The sequence below is a fragment of the Suillus subaureus genome (assembly GCF_016647635.1).
Source record: "Suillus subaureus strain MN1 chromosome Unknown BJ212scaffold_5, whole genome shotgun sequence".
NCBI lineage: Eukaryota > Fungi > Basidiomycota > Agaricomycetes > Boletales > Suillaceae > Suillus > Suillus subaureus.
The window spans coordinates 1243788-1261361 of NW_024538561.1; the positions used below are offsets into that span (position 1 = coordinate 1243788).

General features: G+C 41.0%; 5 protein-coding genes across 5 annotated transcripts; all 5 read right to left on the bottom strand.

The window, feature by feature from the left end:
* Window positions 1–598: 598 nt before the first annotated feature.
* BJ212DRAFT_1296747 (uncharacterized protein) lies at window positions 599–2245 on the bottom strand (the record flags this gene model as incomplete). The annotated part of the gene is made up of 5 exons (XM_041332498.1): window positions 599–1029; window positions 1053–1087; window positions 1230–1635; window positions 1696–1763; window positions 1998–2245. 5 exons carry the CDS (start codon window positions 2243–2245, stop codon window positions 599–601), a joined length of 1188 nt encoding a protein of 395 aa, XP_041197190.1.
* Window positions 2246–3406: 1161 nt separating this feature from the next.
* BJ212DRAFT_1296748 (uncharacterized protein) lies at window positions 3407–4398 on the bottom strand (the record flags this gene model as incomplete). The annotated part of the gene is made up of 4 exons (XM_041332499.1): window positions 3407–3655; window positions 3680–3791; window positions 3949–4234; window positions 4350–4398. The coding sequence occupies 4 exons, from the start codon at window positions 4396–4398 to the stop codon at window positions 3407–3409; spliced, it is 696 nt and encodes a 231-aa protein (XP_041197191.1).
* Window positions 4399–13211: 8813 nt separating this feature from the next.
* BJ212DRAFT_1477199 (uncharacterized protein) lies at window positions 13212–13881 on the bottom strand (the record flags this gene model as incomplete). The annotated part of the gene is made up of 3 exons (XM_041339510.1): window positions 13212–13584; window positions 13729–13799; window positions 13849–13881. The coding sequence occupies 3 exons, from the start codon at window positions 13879–13881 to the stop codon at window positions 13212–13214; spliced, it is 477 nt and encodes a 158-aa protein (XP_041197192.1).
* Window positions 13878–15265, bottom strand: BJ212DRAFT_1296749 (uncharacterized protein; the record flags this gene model as incomplete). Its single annotated transcript, XM_041332500.1, has 8 exons — window positions 13878–13991; window positions 14044–14148; window positions 14239–14374; window positions 14431–14459; window positions 14589–14637; window positions 14700–14701; window positions 14866–14890; window positions 15066–15265. The coding sequence occupies 8 exons, from the start codon at window positions 15263–15265 to the stop codon at window positions 13878–13880; spliced, it is 660 nt and encodes a 219-aa protein (XP_041197193.1).
* A 328-nt stretch (window positions 15266–15593) lies between these two features.
* On the bottom strand, window positions 15594–16224 carry BJ212DRAFT_1296750 (uncharacterized protein; the record flags this gene model as incomplete). The annotated part of the gene is made up of 3 exons (XM_041332501.1): window positions 15594–15783; window positions 15841–15941; window positions 16105–16224. The coding sequence occupies 3 exons, from the start codon at window positions 16222–16224 to the stop codon at window positions 15594–15596; spliced, it is 411 nt and encodes a 136-aa protein (XP_041197194.1).
* Window positions 16225–17574: the final 1350 nt, after the last annotated feature.

A 17574-nucleotide genomic window follows, 5' to 3' on the forward strand; every position in this document is an offset into this window, starting at 1 on the left:
CTACTTATTGGGAAGGCCAGGTGTCTGTGGGTGCTGATTGCAGTGGAAGGGATAGTAGTCATGTCTAACTGCACTGTGGGCAAAACTACCTCAATTTAGTTCTGCCAATTATAACTAACAAAACTCCAGGCACCCAGGTATGCTATGTGAACTACATGTATGACATCCCTAACAATGATATCAATGTTGCCTCATTCAATCTGTCACCCTCACCCTTTCTCAGAGCCTCCTATAATTGAGAAGATTATAGCAGCAAAGAACTTGAGTGGGTGGATTTAGGATTGTCACAACCCTGGACTCAAGCACCTGATGATCAATGAGTTCCCTGTGTTGCTGCAATGCTCTCATTCCAGGCACTTGAAATTGTTGTTGATCACCCTCCCCTTTTAATCACTTGAATTCATACACATTTAAACTTGTCACAGTCAAGCTATATTTTAGACACATTTCACAAAGACCAAATTATTTACAAGATGATAATAAACATGTCATTTTCAGGGATCACTACTTGCCCTTGTGTGAACCACAGACTTGGCCAATATTGTTGGCTGCTGCAGTGCATTTGAATTGGAACTACTGGTGTTTTCCTCAACCTTCCTCAACCACTGGACTCAACCACTGGACTAAGCCTGGTGGCTCCCTCAGCAGCAGGGTGATTTTTCTTCTGATGTTTCAATGGCCTACCCTCTTGTTCTGGAGCATTCGTTACTGGGGGAGGAATGACAGGTGGCGTGGACTGTACAAGAAAGGAAGCTGATGCCAAAGGAAGTGGGGGAAGCAGCACAGTCTTTTCTGGGATGGAATTGAAGACATACTTTTGGTTGGTGGTTGTTTCAAAGCCACCCAAATTCTGAAACTGATGGCCAATCTCGACTCCCTCAGCAGCAGGGTGATTTGTCTTTTGATGTTTTGATGGCCTGCCCTCTTTTTCTGGAGTATTCATTGCTGGTAGAGGAGCAAAAGGTGGCATGGACTGTGCAGGAAAAGAAGCTGATGCCAAAGGAAGCAGAGGAAGCAGTGCAGTCTTTTCTAGGACAGTGTCAAAGACATACTCATGGTTAGTGGTTCTCTCAAAATCACCCAAATTCTGGAACTAATGGTGAATCTGAGGTGGTGATGATAGACCATAGTTGAATTGAGGATGTTCAATTGATGGTTCCAAAGCTGGGCCTTCAAGGAGGGAATAAGCTTTATCGGGAGATTTATGAGGTGCAGGGAGTAATACTGACAGTGGTTGCATTAATTCAATGTCCTCAGCTGTCTCAACTGGTTTTGGGGGGAAGTCAGGGAAAAAGTTCATGTCTAAGGGATTGTGCTCCTGAATCTGGGGTGTAGCAGCTTCAGAAAGGTAATCATTTTGGTTAAAGGTGAAATCTTGTTTGAACAAGGGCATCTGACTGGCTGTATTGAGTGCATGATGCACTGGTAATGCAGGCCCAGAAATGATAGGTGATGTATCAGCAGTGATCCCTCCCAGAGTGTCATCATTTTTGTAAGTGAAATCTTCTTCAAAGGAGAGCACGTGGTTGGCAGTATTAAGCATTTGCGGAGGTAATGCAGACATGCCAGAAACTGGTCCTGATACACTAGTGGATGGTATTGAGTGTTTTGCCCTGGTGAGCAATGCTGCTTTGGCTAGTGAAATCAACCATTAGAATCTTAGACTGTGACAAAATCCAGCTTAAAGCAACTCACAAAATACACACTCTACAAACTGAGTATAAGGAGCCATAATGCTCTGTGTAAAGTCAGGGTATGTCTGGCTGAACCAATTGTTGTTTTTTGTTGCACTGATGTGGAAGCTGCTAATATCTAAAACACCTCCCATGGCAGGGTCAGGACCACCCATCAAGATTGTGAACACCCAATCAGTCATTTCATGCAGTTCCGCAAAGAATTAAGTGAGAATTGATGTGATTTTGGATATATCACTGTGTCATCTAGGGTCAGCAACTTGAAGGCCAAGGCAGTGCACACAAGAAGACTGCACAACTTACACTTCCTTGTTCACATCTGACTTGCCCTGCCCCCCTGCCCCCTGCATCTCAGCACACTTCTTCTCTTTCATTGCTTCCACAGCTGCAAAGACCTTGTCTCTAACTTCCTTGGATTCTTCCTCAAAGGCTTGCTTAGTCTGTTGCTTGATGACACTAAGCAAAGATTTCTTGTCTGGCTTAGAAGATAAATGCTGTTTGGCTATGACAGCATCCTTAACCTTGTCTTGGTAGTGAATCTTCGAGTACATCTCTTATGGCTTCAAGACACAAGAGTTCCTTTCAGCAGAACCTTTCTTCATTATGTGGCCCAGCATTTTGTTCACAGTCATGGTATGCACAGCATTTGCGACTCAACTAGCCTTCAAACCACCTAGGTCATTATGGAATTTCTCCACCAAGTGCTTGTGATAGTAAGGTAAGTCTTTGATTGTCTAATGGGATAATAAACATTAATGAACACACCTGTTGGTGCAATCTCCAGGATTCTGCCATGATTGCATGTTGCTCCTCAGACAACACCTCATCAAGGGGAATATGCTTGAAGACTTGAAGTCATTCTGGGAAGGCCTTAGACCATTCCTCACAGAATGGAGACCAGAACAGTTTGTAGTTTTTATTTGCTTTATACTTGAGGAATTTATCATGGTAGGTTTGCATGAATGCAATCTGCTCAGGAGAATATTTGCTTTGTGGTACCATCTGATTCTGCAGATAAGTCTAGGCTATAGAGAGGTTGGTATACTGAAGGTTGCACAAACAGTGAATTTTTTTGCCATCGGTTAGTAAGTTCTATTTCACTTCAAATCATGTCATGCTTGGGTTCAGGAGGTGCAAGGTTATTTTAGGATCAAATTGTCCCAAAGTTTAAAGTGTTGTAGTAGTGTTTGACACATAACTGTCCTGAAGTTGCTCTAACTTGGTCTCACTCTGAAGTAGTATAGGATGCAAACACAAGTTGTCACTGGAGTGTCAGAGAGCATGCAAAGAATCAAAAGATTGGCACTATTTTTGGTGAGTACCTTCAAGCTGTTCCCACCAATACTCTTGTGCACTAACATAAGCCAGTCATTTAGGACGAGAGCATATGAAGTCTTGCTGAAGATGGTGAAAGGGGGCACTAATGAGGTGTGTTTATCTGCTCACTGTGTGCTCATGGTAGGTTACCAATTACTCTACAGGCTACACTAAATTCCTTCAAGAGTCTGGATTTTCTGTGGGCTAGTACATACACAGGCAGCCAAACCAACATGGGATGTCAGGAGCATGTTATTGAAGTACTACAGGACATCAATGTCTGAGGGTAGGATATAGTCAGACCTATTTGTGAGAAGGAATTGTTGGAAGCATGGGATTTGGTCAAGGATGTTGAAGTACTCATTCACTCCATCACCAATCTTAAGGGTCCATACTCAGATCAACTCCAAACTGAATGCACTGAACTTCTTTGCTGGACACAGCTGTGGCTTGTGGCCAAAGAACAGATCATTTCTTTGATGAACCAAGGGCAGGAGGTATTTGATCAAGCTCTCTATGAGGAGAAGCTTGTCTGGCAATGAATAATTGTAGATTGTTGAACCAGGTGCTGTAGTCTTAGACCCCATATCAAGATTGTGAAACTCAAACAAATTTTGGTTCATGGTTGCTACACTAGATACATGCTAGATAATACATCATACCCTCACAGTAACACCAGTCTCAATCACAGACTTGATGATATCAATACCCTCATCCACAGAGTCCACCTTACCATAGAGAGTGCAACTGACACCTTGGACCCATGAACCAACATTGTTCCTGTCAGTGGTCAATTAGTAAGTCAAGCTCATCATTGGAGGGGAATCAACATGCATACCATCCATAGAACACCCCGATCTTTCAGCCTCTTGTGATATAGTAGATGGTCACCCCAGTTTTATTGTCCATGGGGACATTAAAGTAAATGCCCATGTACACACTGAGGACACTGTCTACAGCAATAGCTGCATCAACTTCAGCATAGCCATTGGCTGTATCTACAGTGACAGTGATAGTAGACATAATGGCAGTGGCAGCAGCAGTAGAGACCATGCTGGTAGGCATGGAGGCAGTGCTAGTGGTGGTAGGCAAGCTACTTTTGGTGGTAGTCTCTTGTTCCTCATCACTGCTGATAGGAGAACTGCTGGTGGAAGACACTGTTTGTGAATCTATGGTGTGCAAAGTACCACCTTCATTGGGGTTTCTGAAGAGAAGGTTAGAGGCTAGATTCACACAGTCAGCAGAGGAGAGACAAAGCATTGACAGCAAAGTCATGACAACCTCTAGTATAATCAAATTTGGTCAGTACAGCAAGATGAATGTAGATATAGGACATACCTAATGTGTCCTTAGTTTCAGTGAAGGTCTCCACATGAACTGAGGACATGTTTGATACTTGAAGTGCTGCTTGTGTGAACAAAGTTGTGAGGTATGGATATGGATACATGTGTCAAGACACTCGCCTTTTATCCATCCAGACTAAAGATCCATCTGCGGCCTGGAGAATTGTTGACTCAGGAGTCAGGAGTTCAAGCATTCATTGAACACATTCTCAGATACAACAAACATAAGCAAACACACTTGTCTTCTCACACTGGTTTGCCAACATCATCTTCATTCATATGCCAGACATTGTTCCAATTACAGGTAAGCACTCAGTACTCAGTATCCAGACCTATCTGCAGTCTGGATAATCTTTGATCCTTGAATGCAGGAGTCCAAGCTGAACACATTATCAGATACAATAAGCACACACACTCTTGCTTTCTCATGTTGATTTGCACTGTCTTTGTTTGAATGCCTGACATTGTTCCAATTGCAGGTAAGCACTCAGTACTCAGTATTATGCCCCCCAGTAGGTCCAATAGTCTGTAGGCCTTACACCAGTCTGGTGGAACTCCTGCTTTACCATCTGTCATGTTTTCCATAACAAAAAGCATTTTATTTGCTAGTGTGGGGTATCAGCAGCAAGGTAATATCAGAAGCTAGAGGACCCACCACACAACATTTGGCAAGTGCTCTGTGTAGTTCCATGCCCATCACAAATGTAATTGGAACATCCTTTTCTACATCAAGATCAGGCCAGAGGAACTCCCACAATGGCCATATTTCATTATACTCCTCAAGTATTGAGCCCCTTCAGTGACAAACTCCATATTATACAGGTCACCCAACCTACATAATATCCCATATAAGATGGGCCAGCAGACTATGGGCTGATGTTATGTATATCCTCGATGTTGACAGGTGGGCCAGGAGGGATATTATTTCTGATGGGGATGGGTAGGCCCATCTATGCCAATGTTATAAATATCCTTGATGATGGCAGATGGGCTGGGAGAAATATTATTACTGATGGAGATGGGTGGGCCCATCTGGGTAATATGTAGAGTAGGATAGACATATATTATAGACAGCTGGGCTGAAGAGAGATGTATGGCAGATATTATTATATAGACAGGTGGGCCAATGGGGCAGTGAAATATTTATTATATATACAGGTGGGCTGACATAGGGGTATATTGGGTAGATGGGTAGGCCAATGGGGTGGTGAAATATTTATTATATAGACATGTAGGCTAACATAGGGGTACAGTAAGCAACAAAACTGTTGCAATGTTTGTATGAGATTGATTACTCTGGCTATATCATTACAGGGATGGCAGCTATGAAAATGTGAATGAGAGCAATACTGTAGCCCTACATCCAGGCTACAATAGTTGTACTACATTGGAGATGTGAAAATATTTCCTTAAAAGGATATAAGCAATTTACTACATGGTATGCATTGCAATGGTTTTGTTGCTGATATTTTTAAATATCAAAATCCTATCAATAGACATCAGTTATGTTATTGAGTATGTCTTATAATGTTATACCATGTAGTAAATTGCTTATATCCTTTTAAGGAAATATTTTCACATCTCCAATGTAGTACAACTATTGTAGCCTGGATGTAGGGCTACAGTATTGCTCTCATTCACATTTTCATAGCTGCCATCCCTGTAATGATATAGCCAGAGTAATCAATCCCATACAAACATTGCAACAGTTTTGTTGCTTACTGTATATTACATAGACAGGTGGGCCCAGATACATATCATTTAGACATATGGGCCAAGGTATTGGTATAATACCCCTATATGAGTGCATATACCTACCATCAACCACAGAAACCCAAAACCCAAAAGCCTGAATACACCATGTCTGACATTCACCAAGTACCGAAACCCAACACCTGAAACCTGAAACTCAAACATCGAAACAAACTTTGAAACTCAAAACTTATACATTTTTATAAGTTTTGAGTCTTGAATCACCAAGTACCAAGTATTGAGTACTGAAACCCAACACCCAACACCCAAAACTAGAACATCAAACATTGAAACTTGAAACTCATACATTTTTACAAGTTTCAAGTCTCGAATCACTGAGTACCAAGTACCGAAACCCAAAACTCAAACATTGAAACTTGAAACTCTTCACCATGCCAAGTACCAAATGCTGACACCCAAAGTTTCATTTTGGGTGGGCCCAGGTAAACGAGTGCAATAAACATAACTGGGCTGAGATAGTTGGATAACATACAAATCAGTGTGCTGATGTAGGCACCAGAGAATCAAGCACATGGAGTACATATACCTACCATCAACCACCAAAGCCTGAGGCCTGAAAACCTGAATACACCATGTCTGACATTCACCAATCACCAAGTATTGAAGCCCAAAAGCCTGAAAACTGAAACCCAGTGTGCAACATATCCATTTTTCATTCACCATAAATCACTGAGTCTCAAAACCTGAACACCCAAAACCTGTCATATCCGCATATCCGGATCTCAGATTTGATCCACATCTTATCTCCAATCCTACCCACATCTTATCTCCCTCCAACATCTCGTCATCCAATCTGTTCCACTTGTCTGGTCCGGTCCACAATTCATCTGAATCCACAACCAGTGCTTGTCTCCTTTCAGTAATCCCCTAACTCTGGTATTTCAGTTATCTGTATATCCATCCTGCTCCCTGATCCATTACCTATGCTTCATTTCTGTTTCATTATTTGTGATCCATTTCTACTTACCAATAGACCATCCATATGCTTTGTACATAGCCTCAGACCCTGCTGATTGATCATTCTGTTAGATACCTATAGTATATAACCTCCTGTAAATATCTGTAACACTTCAGTTCAAATATCAACTTAGTTCTGCTCATTCCCATCCTCCAAACCTGAGTACCGCTATTCTTGTCACCCTCCAAGACTTAGGATTGATTCCTATAGTCTATCCGCATCTGCTTCTGTCTACGACAGCCATTACTGCTAGTTTCTAGTCTGGACTCATCCAGATTAGCCTTATGATACTTATCCCACATCTGGAAGTCATCCAGATCCACTATGCTACTCATCCAACCCTCTGGACATGTTAGTCTTGCCTTCCTGAGATAAGGGGCAATACTCGAGTAAGGGGCACAGCACATGAGCTGAGGCTGAAGCCCTTTGGATCCATTTAGCCTTGAGTACAACCTTAACAAAACCCAAACACCCAAAACCCAAAACTCAAAACTCACAAAAATGTGTATAACATGTAAAAAATTTATTCCATTACATAAATCACTGAGTTTCAAGTGACGAACCCCAAAACCTGAAGCTCAAAACTCAAAACTCAAAAAAGTTTGAAGTCCATTTATTGAATCACTGGGTGCAAAGTGCCAAAGATGTATGCAACATGTGAGTTTTTCACTGAACAAATCACTGAGTGTCGAGTGCTGAAACCTGAAACCTGAAGCCTGAAACCCAAACACTGCAGGCATTTTCCCATTTTCCTTCACAAAACATCCAATGAACATTGATTGAGTAGATAGAATTTTTCTCTCATTTTGTCTGTCAAAACATTGAAAAAAAGTAATTCATGTTTCAATGACTTCCTGTGTGTGGGACATGATGCCAAAATTGATCATGTTCCTTCAAGGATAATGCTATATTTTCCATCTATTGTCTTTTAAATAACAGCTTAAAATAATGTTGATTTTCTTCTCTATGTTTTTCAAATATACACAGAACATTTGACAAACATGGAGACAAAAATCAACATTATTTTAAGCTGTTATTTCAAAGACAATAGACAGAAAATACAGCATTATCCTTGAAGAAACATGATTGATTCTTGCATCATGTCCCACACACAGAACATCATTGAAACATGAATTACTTTTTTCAATGTTTTGACAGACAAAATGAGGAGAAAATTCTATCTTCTCAATCAATGTTTTTTGGATGTTTGGTGGAGGAAAATGGGTAAATGCCTGCAGTGAAAGCCCAAAGCCCAAAACTCAAGACTTGACACCTGAAACTTGAAAACCAAAAACCAAACATCAAATCTCAAAAAAATGTATATAATATGAATTTTTTTTATTTCATTGCACAATTCACTGAGTGTTGAGTGCCAAAACATGAAGCCTGAAACCTGAAACTCAAAAACCAAAAACTGCAAACCAAAACTTGAGACTCAATAACCAAATCTCACAAAAATGTATATAACATGAATTTTTTTTATTTCATTACACAATTCACTGAGTGTTGAGTGCTGAAGCCCAAAACCCGGTACTACTGACTTCCAAGTGTTGGGACTCAGGACTTGGTAGTCAATATAGGCAAATAATAATGAAAAAATGAAAGTTGTTATTATGCTTAACTTTCTTAATGAAGGTTGTAGTCCAAGTCAAGGTGAGTGTCTTGGTAGCCTTTCCTTATCAATTGGTTATCATTTGACCAAGATATAAGCTAAAGAAATCTGAAACATCAGCAATAATGAAAAAATGAAAATCATTATTATGCTTCACTTCCTTAATGAAAGTTCTAGTCCAAGTCTATGTGAGTGTATTGGTGGTCCTACTGAGTGTCAGTACTCAAGACTTGGGAATCAGTACTTAGTACCCAGGAATCAGTAGTTGGGTACTCCAGCCAAACAGTTTGCAGTTGATTTTACATGTATTCCCATGAGCCACACCACTTGCAGGCATATTACATACATATTTCTGGACCCAGAATTTCAACTAGCATTCCAGATTTCTACATACTTAGTTAAGTACTGTGCAGATGCATAGGATACCTTACCATTTACCACCTCTCCTTACCTCTCTAGAGTCTTGGTCACTAGATACTCCTCATACTTTGGTGTACTTTGGAATATATCTTTTTACTCATTTTCTGGACCTGTATTTCGGAGACTTTGTCTCCCCTTGTGTTATCACTCCCTTGATAGTCTCTCCTTTGTGAATACCTTGTCTACACATAGTCCCTTTGCATTCCCTTTGCTTTTCCCTAGTTTCCAAACCTCATTTTACCATTCCCTTTCCCTTTCCCACTCCAGCTGAAGGTTCCCACACTCTGGCTAACACTTTTTACCTCTGGACTTGTCATTTCTACCTTTGGGTTACCTTTGCATAGCTTCATGTTTATTGATATCATAACTACTAACACTCATCTAGTTGCAGATCCATCATGGGTCAAACATTCTTGCTTTTGCAGGTGAAGCAGCTAGGCAGATGCAGAACCATATAGAGTAGAGCTGTTTTATTACACTCTGACTTGTTGTATGTTTGTTATATCAGTACTCAGTAGTAAAGACTCAGTTATTGATATTGATGTACTGCTTACTGAGTGTCAGGACTCAGTAGTCAATCCAATTCCCAATTTTATTTGACCCCCTGAAGCACCTTACATCACATGATGCGAGTAGCAACAGACAGAAGGCTGCAAGAGATGCAAAACTCAGTCTGAGAACAAATAGACTCATTATAATATGTATCTGCAAGAGATGGAAGACTATGGTAAATGTTTGTGATTGCAGTAAGTGAGTGTAAAGATAAAAGAATGAACATCAATAGTGAGACTTGCACATTATGTTGAGATATCCAACATTTCAAGCCTGTGATGTGATCAGAGACCTGGAATAACTCCCATATATGTCCATTATAATAGCCCTAAAAGCTTAGAAAGATCCATGAAGGATTAATGTAATGACAGGCAAAAATGACATATGTGTGAAAAGTGACAATAGGCATCTTTTTACACAAAGTCACATTTATATATGATTCTGGCCAAATATTTCATTAAAAATATGTAGGATAGATTGTAAACTACCTGAGGAACCCATACTGCCTACTGCCCTGAGGGTAGGGGGTGGGTGGAAGGGATGTAGTGAAAATATGAGTTGACCCAGCATTAAAGTCCTACCACTGCTCAACTGATTTCGATGCTTTGGGTCTTTGAAGTTTCCCACACTCAATTTCTTGTCTATTCCACTTCCTCAGCAATCAATTTTTGGTGGATTTGTCTGTAAATTTATGTCTATGATACTTGATATATTTTAAATATACTCCAGGTTTCTGATTATTAAGATTCAATGTCTTGAAGGTATGGCCCCTTATCAGTAGAAATGGCAAGCATACACACTAGCTCACAACTCCAGCCTATTGTGAGCTGATCTTGGTCATAAGAAGCAAGAATATAAGCTATGCTCATTATATATTAAAAGATTGGATCATGAATGCAAGGGCAAGATACTGAAAATCATGAAAAATGCCAAAAGTGCAATTGTCTATGCTTTGTTCCTGGAGAAGGATCATGTGTGTCCTGGGCTGGCTATATGATATATCTACTCCAAATATGCTCAGGAATAGACTCCCTACTGTCCTTGAGGTCTGGTCCTGCAGGGAAAAAATACCCAGGGAGTGAACCACCAGGAGAGGGGGAGGTACACTATACAATAAAGGATTAACCTATGGTCCTGAGCTCCTGATACATTGTTTCTATTGCTGAATAGATGATGGGGATATAATTTCAAAGTCTATTCACCTAGAAATAAACACATAGGAACATCTTTTGTATTTTTATGGATACATGCTATATCCATTTAAGTACCGAGTCCCAACACTTGATAGTTGGTAGTCAGTATTCAAGCTCCGAGTGCTAATATCACCTACCAATATGTTCACCTTGACTCAGACTACAACTGTCATTTTTTTCATTATCCCCAATATTTCAAATTTCTTTAGCATATATCTTGGTCAAATGATACCTGATAGACAAGAAAAGACTGCCAATACACTCACCCTGACTCAGACAACAACCTTCATTAAGAAAGTTAAGCATAATACCAACTTTCATTTTTTCATTATCATTTGCCTATGTTGACTACTGAGTCCTGAGTCCCAACACTCAGAAGTCAGTAGTACTGGGTTTCAGGTTTCAGGCTTCAGCACCTGACACTTGGTAAATTGTGTAATGAAATAAAAAATTTCGTGTTATATATATTTTTTTGAGATTCAGTTTGAGTCTTGAGATTCAGTTTGTGGTGTTCAGTTTTTGAGTTTCAGGTGTCAAGTCTCAGGTTTTGGGCTTCAGCACTTGACACTCAGTGAATTGTGTAATGAAATAAAAAAAATTCATGTTATATGCATTTCTTCAAGATTTGGTTTTTGGTTTTTGGTTCTCAAGTTTCAGGTTTCAAGTCTCAGCACTCAATACTTGGTGATTTGTGTAGTGAAAAATTCACATGTTGCATACTGTCATATCCCGTATGCTGGACCTAGATCCTGTAATATTCCCACGCCTTCCAGGCCTATTTCTGGACCCCACATCTGACTCATGCCCAGATCCCCTTCCACTATGTGCTCCACACCTCAGCAGGATTAGCCCTGCTATGGATTTACCCCTGAGCTCCAGACCTCCGGATCTTCACTACTAGCCTGATCTGTACACCCCTATCCTGTCCACCATATGCACATTCTGTCCAGCAAGACATCCAGACTTTACCTCCCTCAGATTCTAGACTACATCCACTACCTCACATATCTCAGTCCTGTTTCTACCTTGCCTTCCAGATCTCCAGGCCTATTCCCACCCTCTGTCTGAGATCCTGTGCGTAACCCTATTTAGGCATATCCCCCCTTCTGGTTCTCAGCTACCTCTGTTTCTGTCTTGCTGATTGATCTTTGTACTAGTTTTATCTCTGAGTTCATTTACTTATGTTCCATCTCACTTACTAATATGTTTTCACATGCTCATACATAGCCTTACTCCATTGCTTACTGATCCTCTCATATATCCTCTAGTATATAACCCCTGTACAACTCTTGTAGAGTCTTCAGTCTGAATATCAACTTAGACTTGCCCAATCTTCTCCTGGACTTTGGTCCACCTAAGTTCTGTCCTATCCATCAGGCCTAGGGATTGATTCCCTAGGCCAGAGCCTTGCCTTTCCAGCACTTACCCTCTTTCTGGACTTATGTCCAATTCCTGTCTCTCCAACTCTACCTTAGGGTAGTCTACCTTTGTTTGTTTCTACATTGGACTTCATCCAATGTAGCCCCTATTCCTTCCAGACCTCTGGACATCCTGTTCCTTGTATCTCCAGACATCTTGTCCTCCAGACATTCAGTCCTCCTGTCCTCTGGACCTCCTATCCTTCCATCCTGTTTCCCATAGAGATATTACCTTGGGGTCTCTCCACTTCCTGTGCAGTGGGAACTCCTCTAGGTATTTCCTGTACTCCTCTAGAACTCTCCCATGCTCCAACTTTGAATTATTACCTCCTTTGATATTGATGATATACAACTACCTAAGCTCTGTCATATCTACAATTATCATTCATCTGGGCTCACCCATCTATATTATATACCACCCTCAGCCCACCTGTCTAATATAATGTATTATATCACACCCTCAGCCTACCCATCTAATATAATATACATCTGGGCCCACCCATGTATGTGATAACAAGTACCCTTGACATACCTGTCTATCTGATACACATCTACATTGGTACACCCATCTACATAATATCCAACTATCTCAGCCCATCCATCTATAGAATATTCATGTCCATTGGCCCACTCATCTACTGTACATATCCCCCACATGGGCCCACCTGCCTCCATTGGGAATAATATCCCTCCCGGCCCATCCATCATAGTTGGGGATATTTTTACCTTTGGCCAATGGTCTGCTGGTCCATATCATACAGGATATTATGCATGTCCAATCACTCATATAATATGGAGATAGGTCACTGCAATATGTGAATGTACAGCATGGGCACGAGATGATCAAGTGGAATCCAGCAAGTGAGAGTGTTGAAATCTGTATGATTAAAGCAAGAGTCAGAATAGGCAAACCGACCAGGATTCAAAATACCTAGGCAGCCTTTTTACTATGACAGGGCATGGGCTTTTTCTTTGGAGGTGTGGGAGCATTCACATCCACAATAGCAGTATCACCCGCCTTGTTCATGGGTTCTTCAACCTGGATAGCACCAGCAGAGAGATGTGCAGAACTGCAAGTGTTGGACCATGTCTTGGGTACTGGTTTGGCCTTTGGAACAGGTTTAGGCCTGGGGACAGGGTTGGCCTTTTTGTGTGCAACAAGCACTGGCTTGGGAAGAATGGCAATGGATATAGTGGGTGGCTGTTTCGCCAGGGAGGGTGGGAATGATTCTGAGTTGGATAGTGGTATCAAGGCACATGATGGTGATGATAATAATGTGGAAGGTACAGCCTGCAAAGGGAGCCTGGGTGGAGTTAGTACTGGTGCAGATGATGATGGGCATTCTGCTGCTACTACTAAGGGTGGAGAAGTAGTAGTACTGTGCACACCATTGTTTGTTGCCAATGTTGAAGTGCTGCCTTGTTTACAAGCAGCACATTTTGCTCACATTTTCACAAGGTCAGAATCAGTATCATCTGAGGCAGTCACCATGGCCTTGACTGCATGTTTCCAGAAAGCCTGTCTATAATTCTTGTTAGTAGACATTTATGATGAACTACACACATACTTGTTGATCCATGCCAGTGTGTCTACTGCTCATGGGTCCTCAGGGTCATTGAGAGTTTTGATGATAGTGAAAAAGAATTCTTCTAGATTGAATGACCCAATGCACATTTTGTATGAGTTACAGGTGGAGAGGGAAAACCACACCTGTACAAAAATCAGGATACTAGTAGTCAATAAAATAAACATAAACACACACTGCACACATGGCCCAAGCCCATGCTTGCAGCGTCACCTTTGTAAGCCCATACATGGTAGCCTTGGATTTGCTTCTGCCATGCTTGCCATCATCATCATCATGTTCCTATGATCCCACAGCAGCAGGTCCTAGGTACAAGTGCTGGAATGCCTAGGAAAACTGTGAGCACACAAATAGCAACAGTGCACTACATACCCTGATACCAGCATGCCCACAAAAGAGGCCAATGTTTGGGTTCTCCCTGTCATAGATGGCGTTAGCTGCATATAGGAATAACAGCCAATTAGTTGAGAGTAGAGGCCAAGTCCTATCTTGAAGATGCTCCATCCCTCTAAAGGTAGAGTATGCAAATTATGCAAACATTGATTTCAGAGTCAAAACACTCACAAGTTGACATCTTCATCAAACACCTTCAGCTACTTTCAAGGGCAAAGTTCCTGTGCTAGCCAGGGATGATTAACACCACGATTCAACTTGCAAGAAGACTTTGGGATGGGAGGCTGGAGCATGTCAGTGCTACAGTCAGCAAGAATATACTCAAGCACCAAGTGCTTCAGGGATGAAAGATCATCTGAGCATTGTGAGCTCATTGAACTATTAATCTACATGTTTATAGTTATTTAGGTGCATATATGCGCATACATGCATGGACTCACCACTGTGAGATAAGGTTTCAGCTCATCATAGGACAGCTCATCAAGATTTTCACAGAAGCCAGGAATAAAATCTAGAATGCCATTATAAAACACAAGAAATCATGCCTGTTGCTCCTCAGATCTGGCAAACAAATCAGTTTAAGTTCCAAGATGGAAGGTGACTTACATATTTGAACTGGATGTTAACCACCCTTGTCAAGGGTCATACCATAATGAAATGCAAGTGACATGTTTGCAAACGGATATAAGGTGGCAACTGCCTTGCACCCAGTGGTGTGATATTCTGATAATGTGTCACTCAACTTCAAATCACATAATAGGCCTGGAGGTGAGCCCCAGATCATGCTTGAATACTATGAAACTTACTTGGTCTTCTTCCTTCTGCCAGTGGCAGTCATATTATCAAGGATATCATCCATTGAAACACATTTTTTGGAGTTGGAGGTTGGCAACAACATGTCAAGGTCTGATGAAGATGCACGTTGACTGGAGCTGGACTTGTTCAATGATGCACATTTTTTGGGGCTGTAAGTTGACAATGACACATCAGAGTCTGATGAAGACATGGTAGGGGTGAGGTAAAGGGCTCAGGGGAAACTCAGGGGATTGTTATCACATATATTGGAGTTTAAAACTATTGATGGCCGGAGTTTCAAGACCATCATCAAGCAACTGTGACAAGCAAATACACTTTGAATTTAATAGTACATGACAATAATCAGCAAAAGAGCATTGCAAATTAGTGGTACAGTGCAAGAAGAAAGAGGTATTCAATGTGAGCAACATGAAAGGTATTTGTAGTATGAGAGCAGGTGATAGCAAACAGTAGTTGATATAAATGACTGCAAAAGGTATGAGTGACTACAGGAAAATGAGCAAACAATGGTGGACAGATCATAATTTACAACACTTGCATGCATAGTCCTTGATGTCTTGATGCAGTGCCTTCTTTTTAGCAGCCTCCAATGGAATGTTTGACCAATCAAATGGCCATACTGAGTAGTGCCATGGTGCAAATGGGTCAGTTGGTCTTGCATTTGGATTACCACAGTGTTGAGTGAGTAGGTTGTATGGAGACATGTTCCTTTGAAAATCTGTTAGTCAGAATCTGAGTATAGTAATTAGACGGAAGGTTGCATACACAGAATTTATGGAATTCTTGTCGTCCTCCTCAAACTTTACAGAAGTCTCAACTAAATCAGGTTCTGTCTTGACCTTGTCAGCCTTGAGTGTGCTCAACACCTGATTAGTGCTAGCTTCAAAGTGAATAGTTAGCACACTGTATCAAGTCAGATGATCCCTCTCAAATGGCCCTTCCAATATCTTTGAACTGGAAAATCACTTGCTGAATTGATGAAATCATGATGGGTTTAGTGGTACTTGTAAATAAACAAATATTTCATACCTTGGAACCAGGAGTGACTATATTTAGGCCAAGACAATAGGTATCCCATGTAGAGGCAACACCATCAATCTCAATGAGTATGTTGTCCTTGAACATGTTAATGATAGACATTGAAGGCATTGAGGATAATTAATAGTAGTGTAAGTAGTACAATTAAGGGTGTTGGTATAAGAGATAAGCAAAGATTGACACATTATTGAATTGTGTATTTCTGGAAAGTGCTGACTGACTTTGTTCTTCACTGTCCCATTGTTGTCTATTTCTAGTTCATTTACTCTTTCTCTTGATCCAGTTTAATCCCTTCCAGAGGCTTCCACCTGCATATGATGGCCCTGAACTCTGGTTGGACATTAAACTTCTTATTTCTTTGATTTCCAAATGCTCCACTGGATATAGTGGGGCACTGCTTCCCCTTCCACCACATCCACAAATTTTGACCATTTTTTTGCTCACTTTCATTCCTCAGGCAATTCTAGACATCTCTCTATCTGACTACTTTGTCAAGCACTACCTACACTGGAAATTCTGCCTAGCATGGTTGAGGGATCACAGGTATCTTTCCTTATTTGGAGAGGTGTGTGTATGGTACATTCTTATGCTGCTTCACCACACTAACCTACCTTGTTTCATTGACACCCAGGACATGAGGTACATATTTGTTTACAATAGTGCAGTTGGCATCCGAACCCATCTATCCTACATAGATTGTCACATGAATATCATTGTTTCTTGTGTTGAGCTGACATCTATGTAACTTGACCCTTATTGCAAATATTGTCTCCATAACTTACAAGGTTCAGCTCTCACTCTGTACTCATCTTTCAAGAGTTTGATTGCCAAATCCACCTGTTTATCTATGGTGGCACAGTGATGATTCTACACCCAAGACTCTTCAAACCCATTTATCAACAAACTACCAAAGATACTGACTATAGGTAAATACATAAAAACCTCTTCACATCCAGTTATTATTGAATTACCAGAGATATTGAGTATATATGTCAAGCATCGCCCTCCCATTCAAGTGAGTTGCTCTGCTCTACAATTGCGCTCTACAACACATTTCACAATTCTCCTTCAGCTCACAAGGGCAGTTACTTTGCTCAAACATAGTCTATTTGCTTCAGTCATGATCTGCAGAGGCTTGGTCAAGCATGTCAGCCAGAGGGAGAGAATGGCAATATTGGACCTATAGCAGGAGCAAAGGACACACCACCATATGGTGCACAGCTGTTAAGGTCATACTCAAGGCTAAACGGATCCTAAGGGCTTTGGCCTCAGCTCATGCATTGTGCCCCTTACCCAGGTATTTCCCCTTATTTCAGGAAGACAAGACTAATGTGTCTGGAGGGTTGGACAAGTAGCATAGTGGATCTGGATGACTTCTGGATGCAGGATAAGTGTCATGAGGCTAATCCAGACAAGTCTGGACTAGAAACTAACAGTAGTGGACTGTTGTAGACAGAGGCA